This window comes from Prunus mume, linkage group LG2 (assembly GCF_029339155.1).
Source record: "Prunus mume cultivar Tortuosa linkage group LG2, ASM2933915v1, whole genome shotgun sequence".
Lineage (NCBI taxonomy): Eukaryota > Viridiplantae > Streptophyta > Magnoliopsida > Rosales > Rosaceae > Prunus > Prunus mume.
In genome coordinates, this window is record NC_142699.1 from 11469840 (window position 1) to 11486817 (window position 16978).

Consider the following 16978-nt stretch of genomic DNA (forward strand, 5'->3'; position numbering starts at 1 on the left):
AAGCCCCTTGGCCAGCATGTTTGCCGATTGGATTTTAAATTTTTTTTTTTTTTTAAAATTTTAGAATTAAGAAAGAGAAAATGGATTTGGTTGTTGTGTGGAGTCACATGAAAATACCCATGTTTTTATTTAACTTTTTTTAAAATAAAAAGTTTCACTTCTTAATAAATTTATTCACCAAGTGCACTTTTTGGTATTTTGAATATTTCACCATTCTCTGCATCTGCATCTGCCTTTATATATATAGATACATATCTTGCTTTGTTGACCAAAATAAATAAAGGATCTACTTTAAATAAATCAAGAAACAAAACTTATTAACTGATAAAATGAGTTACAATACATACAAAAATACTAGAGCTATTAAATTAGCTCATCAAATAATGTGCTCGTGTAGTAAATGAGGCACAAAGGGTAGAAAGAAACCCATTGAAAAGTATGGGTTAAGTTACTGTACAAGGCTGCCATGAAATAACGAAAATAACTAACACCTAACATTCAAAAAAAAACTTGCCATTCAAATTTTCCGCCAACTACATGAAAAAACGATTAGTTGAGCTGATGGAAGAACCTAACAAAACTACCAAACACAAAGCTACTAGTCTTCTTCCCCCCAATCCCAATTCCTCGCCTCCAGTGGAACAATTGAAACTTCTTCTAACAACCACCACTCTCTGTAGCTTTCTCTCTCGCTCTCTGTCAGGCCCATCCTTCTGCGCGAGCCATGTACCGTCCGATGTGGGCGCATCCGACTCCTCCCTCCGGCCATCAGCGGTGGCAAGAGACTTGGGCTCGCCTCCTCACTCCTTTGACCCTTTGGATATGCGGCATGTATACATAAGTTTTTCATCTTCAATGCCAATTTCTCTTCCACTGACCCCTGCATCTCAAACAGAGCATTTCACTTGTTTTTTTGGCAGTTTCGGTGAGTCTCCGGTACGGGTATTATGGCGACCGTCGGATGGAGCTTGGGCCGAACTCCTCTCGCTTGATGACGGCTAGCGCTGTCTTTGTAGAACATGTTGAAGTGAGAGATGTTGACAGGAAAGGGGTCTCTCTCTATGCTTTCTCTGAAGAGCCTGAATTGAGCCACCAAACCAATTGGACTGTCTCCAATTACTTGATTGTTGGGTCCTATAGTCGCAAGGTATGTACCAATTGAAAATTTTAATTTGATTTAATTTGTGCAATTATGGTTTCTTAGCTCCCACGTTTATGCATTGCCTCCAAATTATTGATTTGGATCTCTAGAGAGGTTGAAATTTTCTTTTCAGGGATTTTCCTTCTGGTTAAACAAGGGTTCAAGGATATCCATGAGAGTGGAAGCTCATGCCACTACATTAAATAAACTCCAAGTTGTTATGCTTAAAGGTAAGTTTCAATAAATTTTGTCACAGGTGTTACAAGTAAATGAGGTCCATAATGAACCCAAATTTTGAATAAATGAGAAACTGTCGCATTATTTGGTGAACAAATTTAATGAGAGTAGCATAACTCTATTTTCTCTTTATGCTGCATCTAATTTACGTTTCGGGTCTCATCCTATAGCAAATGTATTCATGCTTTGACAGGGGAACAAAAGATTGAAATATTGCAGCCGGAACATACAAGTTCTCAAGATGGCCTTGCCTCTAAGGAACCCAAATTCGGTAACCAATTCTACATTTTCAAAACTAGTGTGATACAAATAGATTGCATAAAAAAGAAAGTGTTTTAGGGGCATGAAAAAACTGATCACAAAACTTGCGTGCAAATGTTCATCATATGTGTGCTTGTTCAGGTAAAGAAGCTGAGTACAATATTGAGGAAGATGACAAGTACTACCTTGACATCATAAACACAAAACCTAGAGGCATAATCATAACATTGAATGTAAATGTTTCGTCAACGATGTATGACATTACGAAAGCTAAGGCCATCTGCTCAACAACAAAGGGTTCGTGCCGGCTCAGACTAGCATTCCCCAATACTCACTATGTCATACTAACCACACCTAACAATGTAAGGCCTGATCCCATACTTATCTCACCTAGTTACAAAATTTGAGGCAACATAACCAACAAAGTCATTGCAGGGGGATCTTGGTGATTGGTACATTGAGCTTTCATTTGTGGCCCGTGTCGTAACCTACATTGCAATTTTAGGTACAGAAATCAGAAAAAGACCTAACTTCTGTTGATCTCCTAGTACTTTTTTTCAATAATCTTGTGATTTCAATCATTGATCTCAATTATGTTCAACTTTCAGGGTTTATTGTGGTGACTATTTTTCTTATATTGAAATACCTTGGCGCCTGTGATGGTGAGAGTAGTACACCAGTAGAAAGAGTAGAGGAAGAAGTTAATGAGACTTACCCTATAGTGCCACAGAAGAATATTCGACGGACATATGGGACAAATGAAGAAGATGAAGAAGATCCAGGAGCCTCTAGTAGCTCCTCGGAGGAATTATATGATGAAAAATTATGCATAATTTGTTATGATGAGCAGCGCAACTCCTTCTTTGTTCCCTGTGGTCATTGTGCCACCTGCTATGACTGTGCTCAGAGGTACATAAACAAAGAGTTTCGTATTATTCTTTTCACATTTTATTTTATTTTATTTTATTTTATTTTATAGAGATTTTGACTAAAATGAATCTTGCAGGATTATGGATGGGGAGAATAAGGTGTGTCCAATATGTAGAAGGCTCATTCACAAAGTGAAAAAATTGTTTAACCCTTAAAGCAAAGGCCTTGATTGTGAATTTTTGTGATTAGCAGGTGGTTTATTTTTTTTGTGAGTGTGGAAAGAGAAAAATTGTATCTGTAACGAGTGAGTGCCATCAAACTCTTGTGCTCAAATCCACTGCCTAATTTCTCAGTATGCCTCATGAATTGTTCTTTCTCGGATCAAGCTGCACAGAAGAAAGTGACTCTGGTGTGAATTATTTATCAGCCGACACTAGTGCACGAAGGAAAAGCTCTGTTTAGTATACTCTAATGCTTGAGAAAGAGATCCATGAAAATGTTAGATGAGACCCTGTTAAGTGCTTGTGTTAGATACTTGTTCATTGAGAGAATGTAGATTGCATCAAGTCTTTGAAAATTCAATCACTTGAAGAGAGTCTGTTTATAATTTCTTCCAACTTTCTTGAGAAGAAAAAGTAAAGAACCCACAAAGAGACTTTTAATATTCTTTTTTATGCTGCCATGACATGGCTGCATTCATATGATAGGGAATATTTGAGCTCCCATAAGACAATGGTGTGTGATATCTCATTGGACAACATCAAATGACAACAATCCAATCAGTCACAGTATTTCTGTATACAATATACGTGAAGCTAATGTATATGTGTGGCTGGGCTAGGCAGATCCCTAAGGTGATTATACTTGAAGCCCTTAAGTTGATGAAGTGTCAGTTTGTATCCAGCTGCTATTACTTGGGATTTTCAGCGTCTCCATATATAAGTGATCTGGATGGACTACATATTGGAATCTCAAGCGGCTGTCTTGTTAGATAGCATCCCCAATTTTGTACACCTACTGTTGTATATTATTATTATTTTCCATCAACTAATAAAATTGCCCAGCAATGAAATGTACCAGGTGATTTGATCATATATTAGCAAGTACATTAGTTTCAGCATTGCAGATAATATTCACCATATCCATGGAAACTTCATTTTACTATTACATTTTGCTCCTCATCATCTTCCTTTTCCTCAAGAACTATTTGCGGAAATTTAACAAAAGACTCCCACCAAGCCCTGGTCTCTCCTTCCCCATCATAGGTCATCTCCACCTCATCAAGAAACCCCTCCACAGAACACTTGCCAAATTGTCCACAAAATATGGTCCAATATTGTACATCCAATTTGGTTCCCGTCCTGTCATTGTTGTCTGTTCTCCCTCTGCAGCTGAGGAATGCTTCACCAAAAATGACATTGCTTTCGCAAACCGTCCTGGGCTGCTTGCCGGCAAACACCTCGGATACAACTATACCACCCTTGTCTGGGCATCTTATGGCTCTCACTGGCGCAACATGAGACGCATAGCTTCCCTTGAGTTATTGTCATCTCACCGCCTTCAGATGTTTCATGGCATCCGTGCAGATGAAGTCAGGTCATTGGTTTCCCGGGTTTTTCGAGGTTCTAATGGTGGTGAATTTCAGAGCTTAGACATGAAGTCAACTTTTTTTGAGCTGACTCTTAATGTTCTGATGAGGATGATTGCTGGAAAACGATATTACGGGGAACATGCGGCAAAACTGGAGGAATCTCAGCTGTTTAAAGAACTTGTGATAGAGACTTTTGAGTTGAGTGGGGCTACTAATATTGGAGATTTTGTACCAGCTTTGAAATATGTGGGAGTAACTGGGCTTGAGAAGAAGTTGGTGATATTGCAGAAGAAGAGGGATAAATTCACTCAAGATTTGATTGGAGAACATAGAAAAATGCAGAGTGGCTCTGTTTCTGAACAGAGGAGCAAGACCATGGTGGATGTGTTGCTTTCCCTGCAAGAAATTGAACCCGAATATTACAGTGATGAAATCATAAGAGGCATGATACAAGTAAGCTCTCTCAACCAAAATCTATGAAAACAATTCAATAAAAAATGCAATGATTTTTTAGTTAAGGCCTTTTTTGCATAATTGCACACAGGTGATGTTATCAGCAGGGACAGAAACCTCAGCTGGAACAATGGAATGGGCACTCTCACTTTTGCTGAACAACCCAGAAGCCCTTGCAAAAGTACAGACCGAAATCGATATCGAAATAGGACAAAGCAGGCTCATTGAAGAGGCAGACTTTGCAAGGCTGCCCTATCTCCATGGCATCATAAATGAGACCTTGCGGATGTACCCAGCAGACCCAATGCTGATACCCCATGAGTCATCAGAGGAGTGTACAGTGGGAGGGTACCATGTTCCACGTGGAACAATGCTGTTGGTGAACATGTGGGCCATACAGAACAATCCTAAGCTGTGGTCACAGCCTGAACAGTTTAAGCCAGAGAGGTTTTTGAATGTACAAGGGGAGAGAGATGGTTTCATGTTGCTGCCGTTTGGGACGGGGAGGAGGGGCTGCCCTGGAGAGGGCTTAGCAATAAGGATGGTTGGGCTGGCCTTAGGGTCATTGGTTCAGTGTTTTGAGTGGGAAAGAATTGTTGAGGAGAAGGTGGATATGAGTGAAGGGCCTGGGCTCACTATGCCTAAAGCTCACCCTTTGCTTGCAAAGTGCAGGCCACGCCCAAAAATGCTGGCCCTGCTTTCTCAACTCTAAGATCACCTGTTGGGCTTTTTGGGTTTGCTATTTCATGTCATGTTAGTTTTGTTTGTACAGATTGTTTTGTTGATTGACTTTATCTCCGTGTCATTTTAGCTTTTAAAGAACAGATGCATAATGTATTTTTCAAGAAAAGTAATAAATATGATGATTAGCAATTTTTGTTCAAAGTGGTGGTTCAGGGGTGAAATGTACATGAACAACCCAAATAAATGAGCATAATTGTGTGTAATGCAGACTAGGCTTTGGTTATGCACAAGTTTTCTTTTTGTAGCAGATACTTCTATCAGAGAAAGTCCCCATGTAAGAAATAAAGGTTTTTTTTTGGTATTTTTATCAGAATTGAGTTTCATTAAATAGAAGGTCAAAGTCAAATTATATCAAAATGAACTCAAATAATTGAGTTCACATAAAATGCAATACAAATAGACATAGAGTCCACTACAAATAAAACTAACAAAATGCATAAAGCACACATAAAGCAAAGAGCTCACATAATGGCAAAAAGCCCACAAAGGTAAAAAGCCCATAAAGCACAACACAACATTAGGAAACCCTAACACCAATAACAGGTATGTGCCGCACAAGCCGTGCCACCAAAGCAAGCCAACAACCACCAAAGAGAACCAGTAACCAACATAAAATGGTGGTGAGCTTGTCCTAGCACCATAATCTGCTAATTGTCGATTAGTTGATGTTTAATTTGCATGGTAATAACACATTCCTAAACCCTTCACCTACCCATCATTGCTTACCATACAATTTACAGCCCACAACACTAAATATTTCATGTGTGCCTTCAGTTCATGACTGCAATTCTACCTGCACATATCACCCTCTCTTTCATCTTTATTCTCTCTACTTCACAAAAATGGAAGCAACCCAAGCGATTGTGATTATCAATTCTTAGCTCTATTTTATTCGGGAACGATATTCTAAGGTTTAAGACCAAGCAATTAAAGCAAAACAAAATCCATTTGGAAATTATAAGAACCTAAGAATCAGCAAGAGAATCAAGAAAAGATAAGGGCTTGGATTGGATGGTGTTGTAGCATATTAGTAACTTTTATCATTATAAATCCATCCAGTGGTTGTGGTATGAGATTCGACAGCCTAGCTAGCTATTATCCTGGCCAGCCTTCAACACCATCTTTGACAATATTTGCAACCTTACATCACTCACAGTGTTTCAAAGATCAAAAGGTGCAAAGGGAAAACGAAAGGTTCTTGGCCATGGCACCTCAATTCAAAAGGGTTTCCGAATTTCAATATATTTAGCCAAGAGCAGTACATGCTCATGCTGGCTTTGGCAAAAGGCATAAGCCCTTGTTGCTGATCACTTGAAGAGTTCTATGCATTGTGCGCCAAATGGCATGCGTTATCACCTCTGACGAAAAGAGTGGTGCCTGTCATCTTCATCAAGCTAAATTCAGCCTAAATTTAATGGTTTCTTTTTTACTTTGGAATGGTTCTATATGCTTTATTATTTCAAATATTTTTTTTATTGATACTGAAATGCCCAAATATTATCATAATTATAGTTGGTACCAAATATTATCATCTCATCATATTATTTTGACACAAAAGTGATAGTATTTTATTAATTATGAAGGATGAAACAAGTACAAAAACCAGGGTATGATTTAGAGGATTTTTTTTTATTTTTTTATTTTTTTATGAAAGGAATTTCATTCAATAACCAGATAGCATAATACACTGAGAAGAAAACAAAAAGATGTGCAAGCTTTGGCCTCTATAAAAAACCTTTAGCATAAAAAATAAAAAAATAAAAACCCCCCCAAAAAAGGAGGAAAATTAGCACCTCTCACTTGCCATCAAACACAAAGATCAGCCATTAGCTTCTAGATTTGCGGAAAGAAAAGGAGTTAGCCATAATGGCTCCTCCTCAATCCATGTGAAAAAACCAGCGTTCCTATGGCCATATTGAGCTAGCTCATGGGCAACCTTGTTACCATCTCGTCATTGCCAGTTACACGAGAAAGATCTAAACCACCCCTGCATCTCCTTGATATCTTCCACTAGATTCCTTTCAACTTCAAAACACTCTTCATTAGAATTGATTCTATCTACCGCCCCCTGCGCATCCATTTCTAGCACAATGTCATGAAAGCCAAGATCATATGCGAACTGAAGACCTTTCTTTGCAACAATTAGTTCCATAGCTTGTGCGCTAAAATGTCCCACCACTTGTCGAGAACAAGGAGCCATAAACTCCCTATTTTCATTGCAAATCACTGCTCCAACTTCCTGCACTAACCCATCAAGTTTGGCTGCCCCGTTAACATTAATTTTGTACTGACCATCCAATGGGGCATGCCAATTAACAGAACTCTGATTGGGCCCTTGCCTACTATGGGAGCGTATAAGGGCAAGATTTACAGAGTAAAACTCCATCTGATAAGCCAAAGCTTTATTAAACATTGATACACTCTCAAGACTTCATCCTTGAAACAACATATTGTTTCTATCATTCCAAATATCCCAACACAGAAAAGCACAAAGATCCACCTTCTCTTTACTTGAGACCACAATCACAGCTTGCCAAAGTTCCTTGAAAGATGTAATTCTCCACTCGTGTCGATTTGCGCTCCAGTGTGATAAAGACCATATTTCTTCACTTCATTACAAGCCTATATTGTATGAATAACTGACTCCACTTTCTTCCCACAACGTGGACATATTGGAGAATTCAAGATCCCCTATGGTAAAGATTTTTTCTGCTAGGCAAAAACCTCAAAATACATCTCCATAGAAAGAATTTGATTTCATTAGGCACCTGCAAACTCCACGGTTTTTCCCATAACAATGTACCATCTTGTGTCGAGGCCCTTGCCCTTCCATGCCATTTTCCCTCTGCTTCTTCATGCATGCAACCATATAATCACTTTTGACTGAGTATTTTCTGCTTCAATCATAGTGCCAAATTAATTTATCCTCTCTATGAATTGAAGCCAATGGGATTTGGAGGATAGCTTTCACTTCCTGTTCCCAAAAATTAGCTTTTAGTAGCTCTTCATCCCATTGTCCGGCTACATTAAACAACTCACATACTTTCATAGAAGCATCAAATTGTGGCGCTGAGATAATCTTGAAATTCATTGGTAAAGGCACCCCACGATCCTAATAAACATGTATATCTTCACCATTTTCAACTCTCAACCGCAAACCCACCTTTAACAAATCCTTCCCCCATATCAACAAACTCCAAATAAGTGAGGGTCGATACCTCAATCTAGCTTCTAGAAAATTACAATGCCGGAAATATCGTGCCTTGAAAATTCTCGCTGCCAAGGAATTACAATTAAAAAATAATCTCCAACTTTGTTTTGCAAGGAAAGCTTGATTAAAAGCCTCAAGGTCTCTAAATCCCAATCCTTCAATCCTCCAATCTGCTTGCTCATACATAATGTCTCCCATTTAGTCCAATGAATACCTCGCATATTCTTACTTTTAAACCATCAAAATTTAGCCATCAAGCCATGAAGTTCTTTACATATCCCCTTAGGCATCCGAAAGCAGCTCATCGAGTAGGTGGGCATAGCATGTAACACAACGTTAATCAAGATCTCTTTACCAGCTCTAGATAGGAGCTTTTCCTTCCACCCACTAATTCGTTTTCCGATTCGATCTTTGACAGTCCCGAAAATCTGCTTTCTTCCCTTGCCCGTCACCATAGGCAAACCTAAATATTTTTCATGGCAACATACCAATGGAATTTTTAGTAAATCCAAAACTATTTGTTTTTCAACAGCAGTAGCATTTGGGCTCAAACTTAAAGCCGACTTTGTGAAATTGAACTTCTGCCCAGAAGTCTCCTCATACACTTGAAATATATTCTTCATTGCTTCACATGACTTTAGTTGCATTAAGAAAGAGAATACTATCGTTAACAAAGAATAAATGGTTGACTAAATGAGCTCCATGAGCAATTTGAATCCCACGCAAACTCCCTATCCTGTCAGCATTCTACAACAGCTTTGAAAAGTCTTCAGCACACATTAAAAATAAGTATGATGAAAAGGGACACCCTTGTCTCAACCCTCTCTGAAGAACGACGTGCCCAAATAGATTACCTTTCCAAAGCACCGAAAAAGTAACTATTGTTAAGCAGTCCATTATCCGTTTTACCCACTCTGAAGCAAATCCCAATCTCAACATTATTGCTTGCAAAAATGACCACTCTACTCGATCATAGGCTTTAGCCATGTTGGCCATCTTCGTTTGTTGCCCCTTCTTCAAGGCTTTAATAAAATGCATTGTCTCAAAGGCTGCCATCATATTATCAAGAATTAGACATTGGGGTACAAAAGCACTTTGCGACTTGGAGATAACGGAAGGCAATAAGCACTTGAGTCTATTGGCAAAAGCCTTTGCAATAATTTTGTAAATCACTGTACACAGACTTAATGGTCGAAATTCAGTCACTTGTCTGCATCTTAGGAATTAAGGAGATTAGAGTATGTGGACATTGCTTTCTCCATTCAATATCTACAAGGACGTGTGCGATACCTCATCCCCTATAATGTGTCAGTAGCGTTGATAGAAAAGAGCCAACATTCCATCATGCCCCGGTGCCTTCGTAGGATACATGTGAAACAATGCAGTCTCCACGTATGTTCTATTAAAAGGTTGGAGTAATTGGTAATTCATCTGGTGTGTCACCTGTGGCTCAATCACCTATAAGACTCTCTATATCCCTGCCACCTGAAGTAGAAAATAAATTATTGAAAAAATTATAGAACATCGAACCAATAACTTGCTTATCTGTTTGCCAAAAATGATCTTCATCATACAACCCTTTTATTGTATTTTTTCCGTTCCCTTATGTTGGCTCTTTCGTGAAAAAATATGGTGTTTTTGTCCCCTTCCTTTAACCAAGCAACCCTGGAACGTTGCCTCCACATTACCTCATCTTTCTCGAGTAAGACAAAAATGGTCCTTTCTACTTTTTTGTTTAGTAACACTTGATCTTGTCTCATTCTCCCCTGTAAAACCTCTAGTTCTTTATGGGCAGCAACAAGCTGCTTTTGCATATGCCCAAATGTTAATTTATTCCATTATGCCAATTCCCCTGCACAATCCTTAACTCCCTCCTCCACGCCTCCCATGACATCAGTTGAATCCCAAGCCTCACGAATAATATCTTCACAACCTTTCTCAAGTGTACACATTTGTTCAAAATGATATCTTCTTTTTTTCTTTGCCTCCGCGGTGAGGTTTCATTCAATAATTTGTCAAGTATCAGATAGTGATCTGACCCTAATGCTACTAAATGATATGTCAAAATATGACCATAATCCGCACTAATTCTCTCATTAACCACACACATGTCCAACCTTTCCTCCACCATATCCCCACTCAGGTATGTTCTAGCCCAAGTGTAAGGATATCCTTGGCATGAGACACTACACAAGTCACAATCTGCCAAGGCTTGGCGAAAGAGTTCATTTGATATGTTGGGCGATCTCTCATACCTTTTTTCTTTGAAGCCATCAAGATTTCATTAAAGTCTCCGATGACTAGCCAAGGTCCATACACTGATTGTGAGAGACGTCGAAGTAATTCCCAAGAAAATTTTCAATTTTGAGTTTCTGGATTCCCATAAAAACCCGTCAAACAAAAGCAATAATTATCTGGGGTTTAATTGATACATGTATATGACCTAAGTATGACAACAAATTCACCTCCCAACCAGTTGTCCACATCAATAATAAACCTCCCCCCAGATTATTTTCTAATTTGGATAGAAGTTATGCGTGTAAATTTTGACAACTTACATAAGAGAGAGAAAAACGAATATTATTGGTTTATTTGTAATCATGAACAATTGTGATATATTTGTTTCATTTTATCAAGAAAAACTTCATTCAAGATAGCAGTTACAAAGTTTTAATGGACAATCAATTCGTGTTGATCGATACTACTCAACTAATATAGACATAATTAGTTAATCAACTCAAGCTGAAGTGCTAATATCCGTATTACTCTATCTTTTAATGCAATCAAACATATATTAGGAACTACAACTTCATTAGAGCCTCTTATCTATAAATTATCTTCCATATGCTTGTATGCAATAAGAAGTCACTTAATCATATTACCAATAAAAGAAAGAAAAAAGGAGCTCACTTAATACAAAAATGTTAGGGTAAAATAATTTAACTTCATAAAAAATTATACACAACTCTGTTCTTTTATATATAACCTTCGATATAATATTTAGTTGAACAGGTTTGTTCTCTCGAAATCTTAATAAACAAAAAAATAAGAATATTAAGATGGTGCCCATTCTTTCACCCAACAAAAAAAATCTTAAGATGACTAGTAATTGCAAGGGACTTGTAACTTAATTAGTTAAAGGCCATTTACCCCAATACTCAAGATACTATGTGTTTGATTTCACTCTCCCCCAATATCTCTTGTAAGTAATTAAACTTCAAGATAACAAAAGGGCATCAACCATTCCAACACGTGGCAACCTCCTAATGGCCAGAAACACTAAATGCTGCATCTACAAGACGACTGCAACCAATTATAAATTCCTAATTATTTTGCACGTAAAGAAAGGAAAAACGACTATAAAATACAGCGAAACGCAGAGCCTCCTCAACGATACTCTCAAGAGCCCACCTATATCGATTGGTCCGTTTATCCACTAACGCAACCCATCCCATACAACTCAACAGGCCACAGTCCACAATATCTCCACAGTCCACCCCAAAATCCAACATTAAACGCAAAAACCAAAAACGGCGACGCTCCGTTTTGCGTTGACGACGCCAACCAACAAACCATGAGCGCTCAATTGCGCCAAGACGATGACGAGCCGAAGCTCCAAGATGCCAAGGACGAAGAAGCAAACCGCTTGCTGCAGCCGCAGTCGCTGTCGCTGTCGTCGGCATGGGATGACGACGACGAGGTGGCGTTCGAGGCCAGAGAGAAGATCCTGATTGCCGAAGACGTGGACTCAATCGACGCCGTCGATGACAATTCCACGGCGGTCCCGCCCTTCTCGTGGAAGAAGCTCTGGCTGTTCACCGGTCCGGGTTTCCTGATGAGCATAGCGTTCTTGGATCCGGGTAATTTAGAAGGGGATCTCCAGTCGGGCGCGATCGCCGGGTACTCGCTGCTCTGGCTTTTAATGTGGGCCACCGCCATGGGCCTGCTGGTCCAGCTGCTCTCGGCTCGGCTCGGGGTTGCCACGGGCCGGCACTTGGCTGAGCTTTGCAGGGAGGAGTATCCGAAATGGGCCGGGTTGGTGCTCTGGTTCATGGCTGAGCTGGCGTTGATTGGGGCGGATATTCAAGAGGTGATTGGGAGCGCCATTGCTATTCAGATTCTTAGCCATGGGGTTTTGCCGCTCTGGGCTGGAGTTCTCATTACGGCGTTGGATTGGTTGGTATTGAGTATTTACTTTCAGTTGATGTCGTTTTTCAAGTCTTTTTTGGGGTTTTTGTTTTCTCTGCTTCTCAATGCTTGTTCATTTGTTTTTGAATTCTGGTTTACCTCGCATAATTTTGTTCATTTCAGTCCATCACCAAGTGGGGGAGTGATTTTGCTTTTCTGAAGCTTGACTTCTGGTTGGAATCTTTAACTTCTAGCTGATTTTCTGTTGATTGAATGGAACTTAGGCTAATTATTTGAACAACGAGCTTGGGTCAAATGACATTAGGTTGGAGTGGGTAGGTTGAAATTTATAACATCCTCACCATTTATTTTTCTTCGTCATAATTGCTGGATGCTATGCTAAGTCTTAATTTAAACCCAATTTGATTAAAATGAATTTTGGTTGGGAGATTAAGTTGGGAATTCATGGTTTTGAAGAATTCTATCCTTGAAAATTGAAAATAATAAAATTTCTTACAATTGTATCAATTTTATTTTTTTTGGGACATAATTGTGTCATGTTAATTCATGTCTTAAATGACAATTTCCTCTTTTCTTCCATGGGGGAGTAGCTGGTCAATTTGGCCCTTCAGGGATAATTCTGTTAACTAGGGTTTTCTGTTTTCTCCTTCATGCAACAGTTTCATCTTTTTATTTCTTGAGAACTATGGGGTGAGGAAGTTGGAAGCTGTTTTTGCAGTTCTCATTGCAACTATGGGTTTATCGTTTGCCTGGATGTTTGTTGACACAAAACCGAGTGGAAAAGAACTATTAATGGGTAAAAATTGTATTTATTATGCTATGTAAACATTGAATCTAAGTAAACTATATCATCATTGGCCTTACTGATATGTATTTATCGACTTCCTCCTCCTTGCAGGGATTCTGGTTCCAAGACTTAGCTCAAAAACAATTCGGCAGGCTGTGGGGGTTGTGGGTTGTGTCATTATGCCACACAACGTATTTTTGCATTCTGCTTTAGTACAGTCAAGAAATATCAATCCCCACAAGAAAGGACGGGTTCAAGAGGCACTAAACTACTACTCAATTGAGTCATCAATTGCACTTTTTATCTCCTTCATGATCAATTTGTTTGTCACCACTGTTTTTGCTAAGGGATTTTATGGTACTAAACAAGCTGATAGTATAGGACTAGTAAATGCTGGTCAGTATCTTCAGGAGAAGTATGGAGGAGGGCTTTATCCGATTCTTTATATCTGGGGTATTGGGTTATTGGCGGCTGGGCAAAGTAGCACAATAACTGGAACATATGCTGGGCAGTTTATCATGGGAGGCTTCCTTAATCTCCGTTTGAAGAAGTGGCTGAGGGCATTGATCACACGAAGTTTTGCAATTGTGCCAACTATAGTTGTAGCAATTATTTTTAATAGGTCTGAGGCTTCGTTGGATGTTTTGAATGAATGGCTTAATGTGCTTCAGTCGATTCAGATTCCGTTTGCTCTTATACCACTTCTTACCTTGGTGTCCAAGGAGCAGGTCATGGGGGTCTTTAAGATTGGACCTGTTCTTGAGGTAAGTTGTTAACTTCATTGTTTCTATCATTTTGGTTTTTAGCTTTCTGTGAACAACCATATCTTTGGTTTGTTTTGCTGTCTATTCAATAATAACTAGTCATACTTGATATTGATATTGGATCACTGTCCATGTTTCCTATTTGGATGGCTCTAAAGAAAAAGGAAGGGTTGAAGGAGGGAAGACTTATTCATTTAGGAAGGGAGGGAGGGATAGAATACTTATTCATTTCAACTTCTGCTAAGGCAGGTTCATAGCAGAAGAGTACGATTATCAGCAGCTCATTTTGCACAGTAAAAGTTAATTTTTAAGTATAGTAATCTAAAATTGGAATGATGTGGGTGGATGTAAGAAAAGCATATCCTTCATAGCATTTGTTGGTCCAATTTGTAGGTGGGTGAGACTTTGGTTCAGATGTGTTGACTTTTGAATAATTGAAAATATCAATTTATTTTGCAGAGAGTGGCATGGACTGTGGCTGCTTTGGTGATGGTGATAAATGGTTATCTGTTGATGGATTTCTTCATTTCTGAAGTCAGTGGACTGCTGTTTGTTCTTCTGGTCTGCAGTGGCACAGCTGCATATATAACATTTATTGTATATCTTGTTTCACGTAGTGGTGCTCTCCCTTCCACATTTTTCAGTTCATTGTCCAAGAAATTTGCAGACGCAGGGATTTGATTGAACAAATTCATGTGATTGCTCGAAGCTCTGTATATCTGAGTTATGCATGCTGCTGTGAACCAAAGCAAAAGCCAGTTAGGTGGCGCGAGAGTATTTGATCTGCTCTTTCAGGAGTGAAAGCATTCTTTCGACGTAACGGTCTCTAACCTTGTTGCATATGTTAAAGTGAGTACACAAATTTAGACAACTGAAGGCCTTTTTGCATTATGGAGCTACACGGTCATCTTGCACAGGTTGATATCTGATAACATAAAATATTCTTTTCCCCATTTTAGATGATGGACAAAGCATCGTAGCGACAATGCAGGATGAATTACCTTGGCTGTAAAACATGTAGTGTTCCCCTCTTTAAACTTTAGAAAATTGGAACCAATTGCTTTGTTATTCTTGAGGTAACAGTTTTATCGTGTACTATAGTGAAGCTGGTAAATCTTTGTTCCTCTGAGAGGATCAGTAACTTTATACAAAATGAGGGAGTGAAGTTTGCAATACCGTTATTTTTTCCTTTCTAACGAAGATTGATGCAGAAACAGTAGACTACTGATTTATTGGTATTATTGGGCCAAGCCGATGGTACAAGGGACTTTCTCCATTACGAAGTGCAACTGTGCAGAGTAGATGCGGGGTTCTATTATTGACCGTCAGATTACTTTTACGTTGTAGATTTGAAACATAACTGAGATAACTCGTTTTCACGTCCGTAAATATCAAAGCTTTTCAATCTTTTCATCAGAGCTAAAATTTCCCGAGCTTAGAGCATCTATAATTATGCTCTCTATTTTTTAGTTATGATGCTAAACGAATCCTAAAATTAACTGAGTGCATCCTATGATCTAAGTACACTTTAATATTTAAATCAAAATATAAAATTAACTAAGTATATCCTATTTAAATACCAAAAATATCCTTAATACACCCTAACACTGCATCGTTAATTCACACATCCCTCCTCTTCGCACTTTATAGATCCACATTTGAAGAGTGGGTTGAGATTTCATTTTCATTGTTGGTGAAGTTTGGCACACAAAAGTTAATATTTATAACATCCATCATGAACATTTTTAGACTTCAGCTAGTCCTTTTGGGATATTATTTTGATGAGCAAAATAAGATCTGTCCTGATTTACAGCAATAGTAATTTAGTTGGATTTTTTAGATGGTCAAGAAAGTATAAGGTTTTTATAGGATTAATTTTTTTTCAATTATCCAGGCGATGCTAGAATTGATGTGGAGAATGAATGGAATGATGTGATCCATATGTGACGTCGTGACAAACTTTCCGTGGAAAAGGAGGTGGGGGAAGAGGGGAAGGGAGAAAATTTGTTATCGGTAAGTTTTTTTCAACCTAAACCAAAAAAATCAGAGTGAATATATCTTTTGATGACTCCCTCGACACATCTGAAGCATATATGAAACTTGTTTGCATTAATGAATTACTAAATAACGATGAAACTAATTGTTGGAGTCAATACTAAGGTTTTTGGAAGTAGGGTTTTTTACTTACGTTTGATTATAGTTGAATATGGTGTGTATGGTGTACTTATTAAAAGTACATTTATTTCACAATTCAATATATCCTTTTTGGTTATTTTATATTAGGGTAAATTAATAATTCAATAATTAGTTTAGCAGTAAAGTGTACTAAGTTAATTTTAGGGTTCATTTAGCAGCACTTTAAAATTTAGCTAAAAACTTATAAAAGCTATTTTAGGAGCTCTCTATGTGACCTTGGCTGATCTGTTGTTTAATATACTCTGTATTTACCTGATGTTTACAATTACTAAATATATTTCATTTACAAATGGGGATATTAAAGCTAACTATGATCTTCCGATATGATTTGAAGAGTCGTTCCTTCTTTGGATGATTTCGAAGAGTCATATTCAGTCATTTCCCTTCCACCCTCTTCCACAACTATGTCAGATTTTGCGTCTCTTGTCCACCTCTTTAATATATATTTATTTGGCAAAATACTCAATTTGTTTCATTTTCATGTATGCCAACACATGCATGCATAAGATTCCTTCAAATTCAAATTTCTTACATATACATGAAGCAATGTTTGCAACTTTGTCAACCATGACTT

The 16978-nt window shown here is 38.3% G+C and overlaps 3 protein-coding genes across 5 annotated transcripts; all 3 read left to right on the forward strand.

Moving 5' to 3' along the window:
- The first annotated feature begins 604 nt into the window (after window positions 1–604).
- On the forward strand, window positions 605–2864 carry LOC103320390 (E3 ubiquitin-protein ligase APD2-like). 3 transcript variants are annotated; one of them, XM_089046066.1, is made up of 9 exons: window positions 605–827; window positions 921–1147; window positions 1275–1371; window positions 1572–1649; window positions 1781–2001; window positions 2075–2144; window positions 2248–2548; window positions 2646–2667; window positions 2762–2864. In XM_089046066.1, the coding sequence occupies exons 1-9, from the start codon at window positions 725–727 to the stop codon at window positions 2852–2854; spliced, it is 1212 nt and encodes a 403-aa protein (XP_088902192.1). In that variant the 5' UTR covers window positions 605–724; the 3' UTR covers window positions 2855–2864. The 3 variants fall into 3 exon arrangements, with proteins under 3 accessions (XP_088902192.1, XP_008220289.2, XP_088902193.1); XM_089046067.1 differs by having other exon boundaries at window positions 675–831; XM_008222067.3 differs by having other exon boundaries at window positions 609–827; window positions 2646–2864.
- A 783-nt stretch (window positions 2865–3647) lies between these two features.
- LOC103320459 (cytochrome P450 81Q32-like) lies at window positions 3648–5388 on the forward strand. The gene is made up of 2 exons (XM_089046065.1): window positions 3648–4553; window positions 4645–5388. Exons 1-2 carry the CDS (start codon window positions 3654–3656, stop codon window positions 5263–5265), a joined length of 1521 nt encoding a protein of 506 aa, XP_088902191.1. The 5' UTR covers window positions 3648–3653; the 3' UTR covers window positions 5266–5388.
- A 6513-nt stretch (window positions 5389–11901) lies between these two features.
- On the forward strand, window positions 11902–15381 carry LOC103320391 (metal transporter Nramp2-like). Its single transcript, XM_008222069.2, has 4 exons — window positions 11902–12684; window positions 13317–13453; window positions 13556–14208; window positions 14668–15381. The coding sequence occupies exons 1-4, from the start codon at window positions 12083–12085 to the stop codon at window positions 14887–14889; spliced, it is 1614 nt and encodes a 537-aa protein (XP_008220291.2). The 5' UTR covers window positions 11902–12082; the 3' UTR covers window positions 14890–15381.
- The last annotated feature ends 1597 nt before the right edge of the window (window positions 15382–16978 follow it).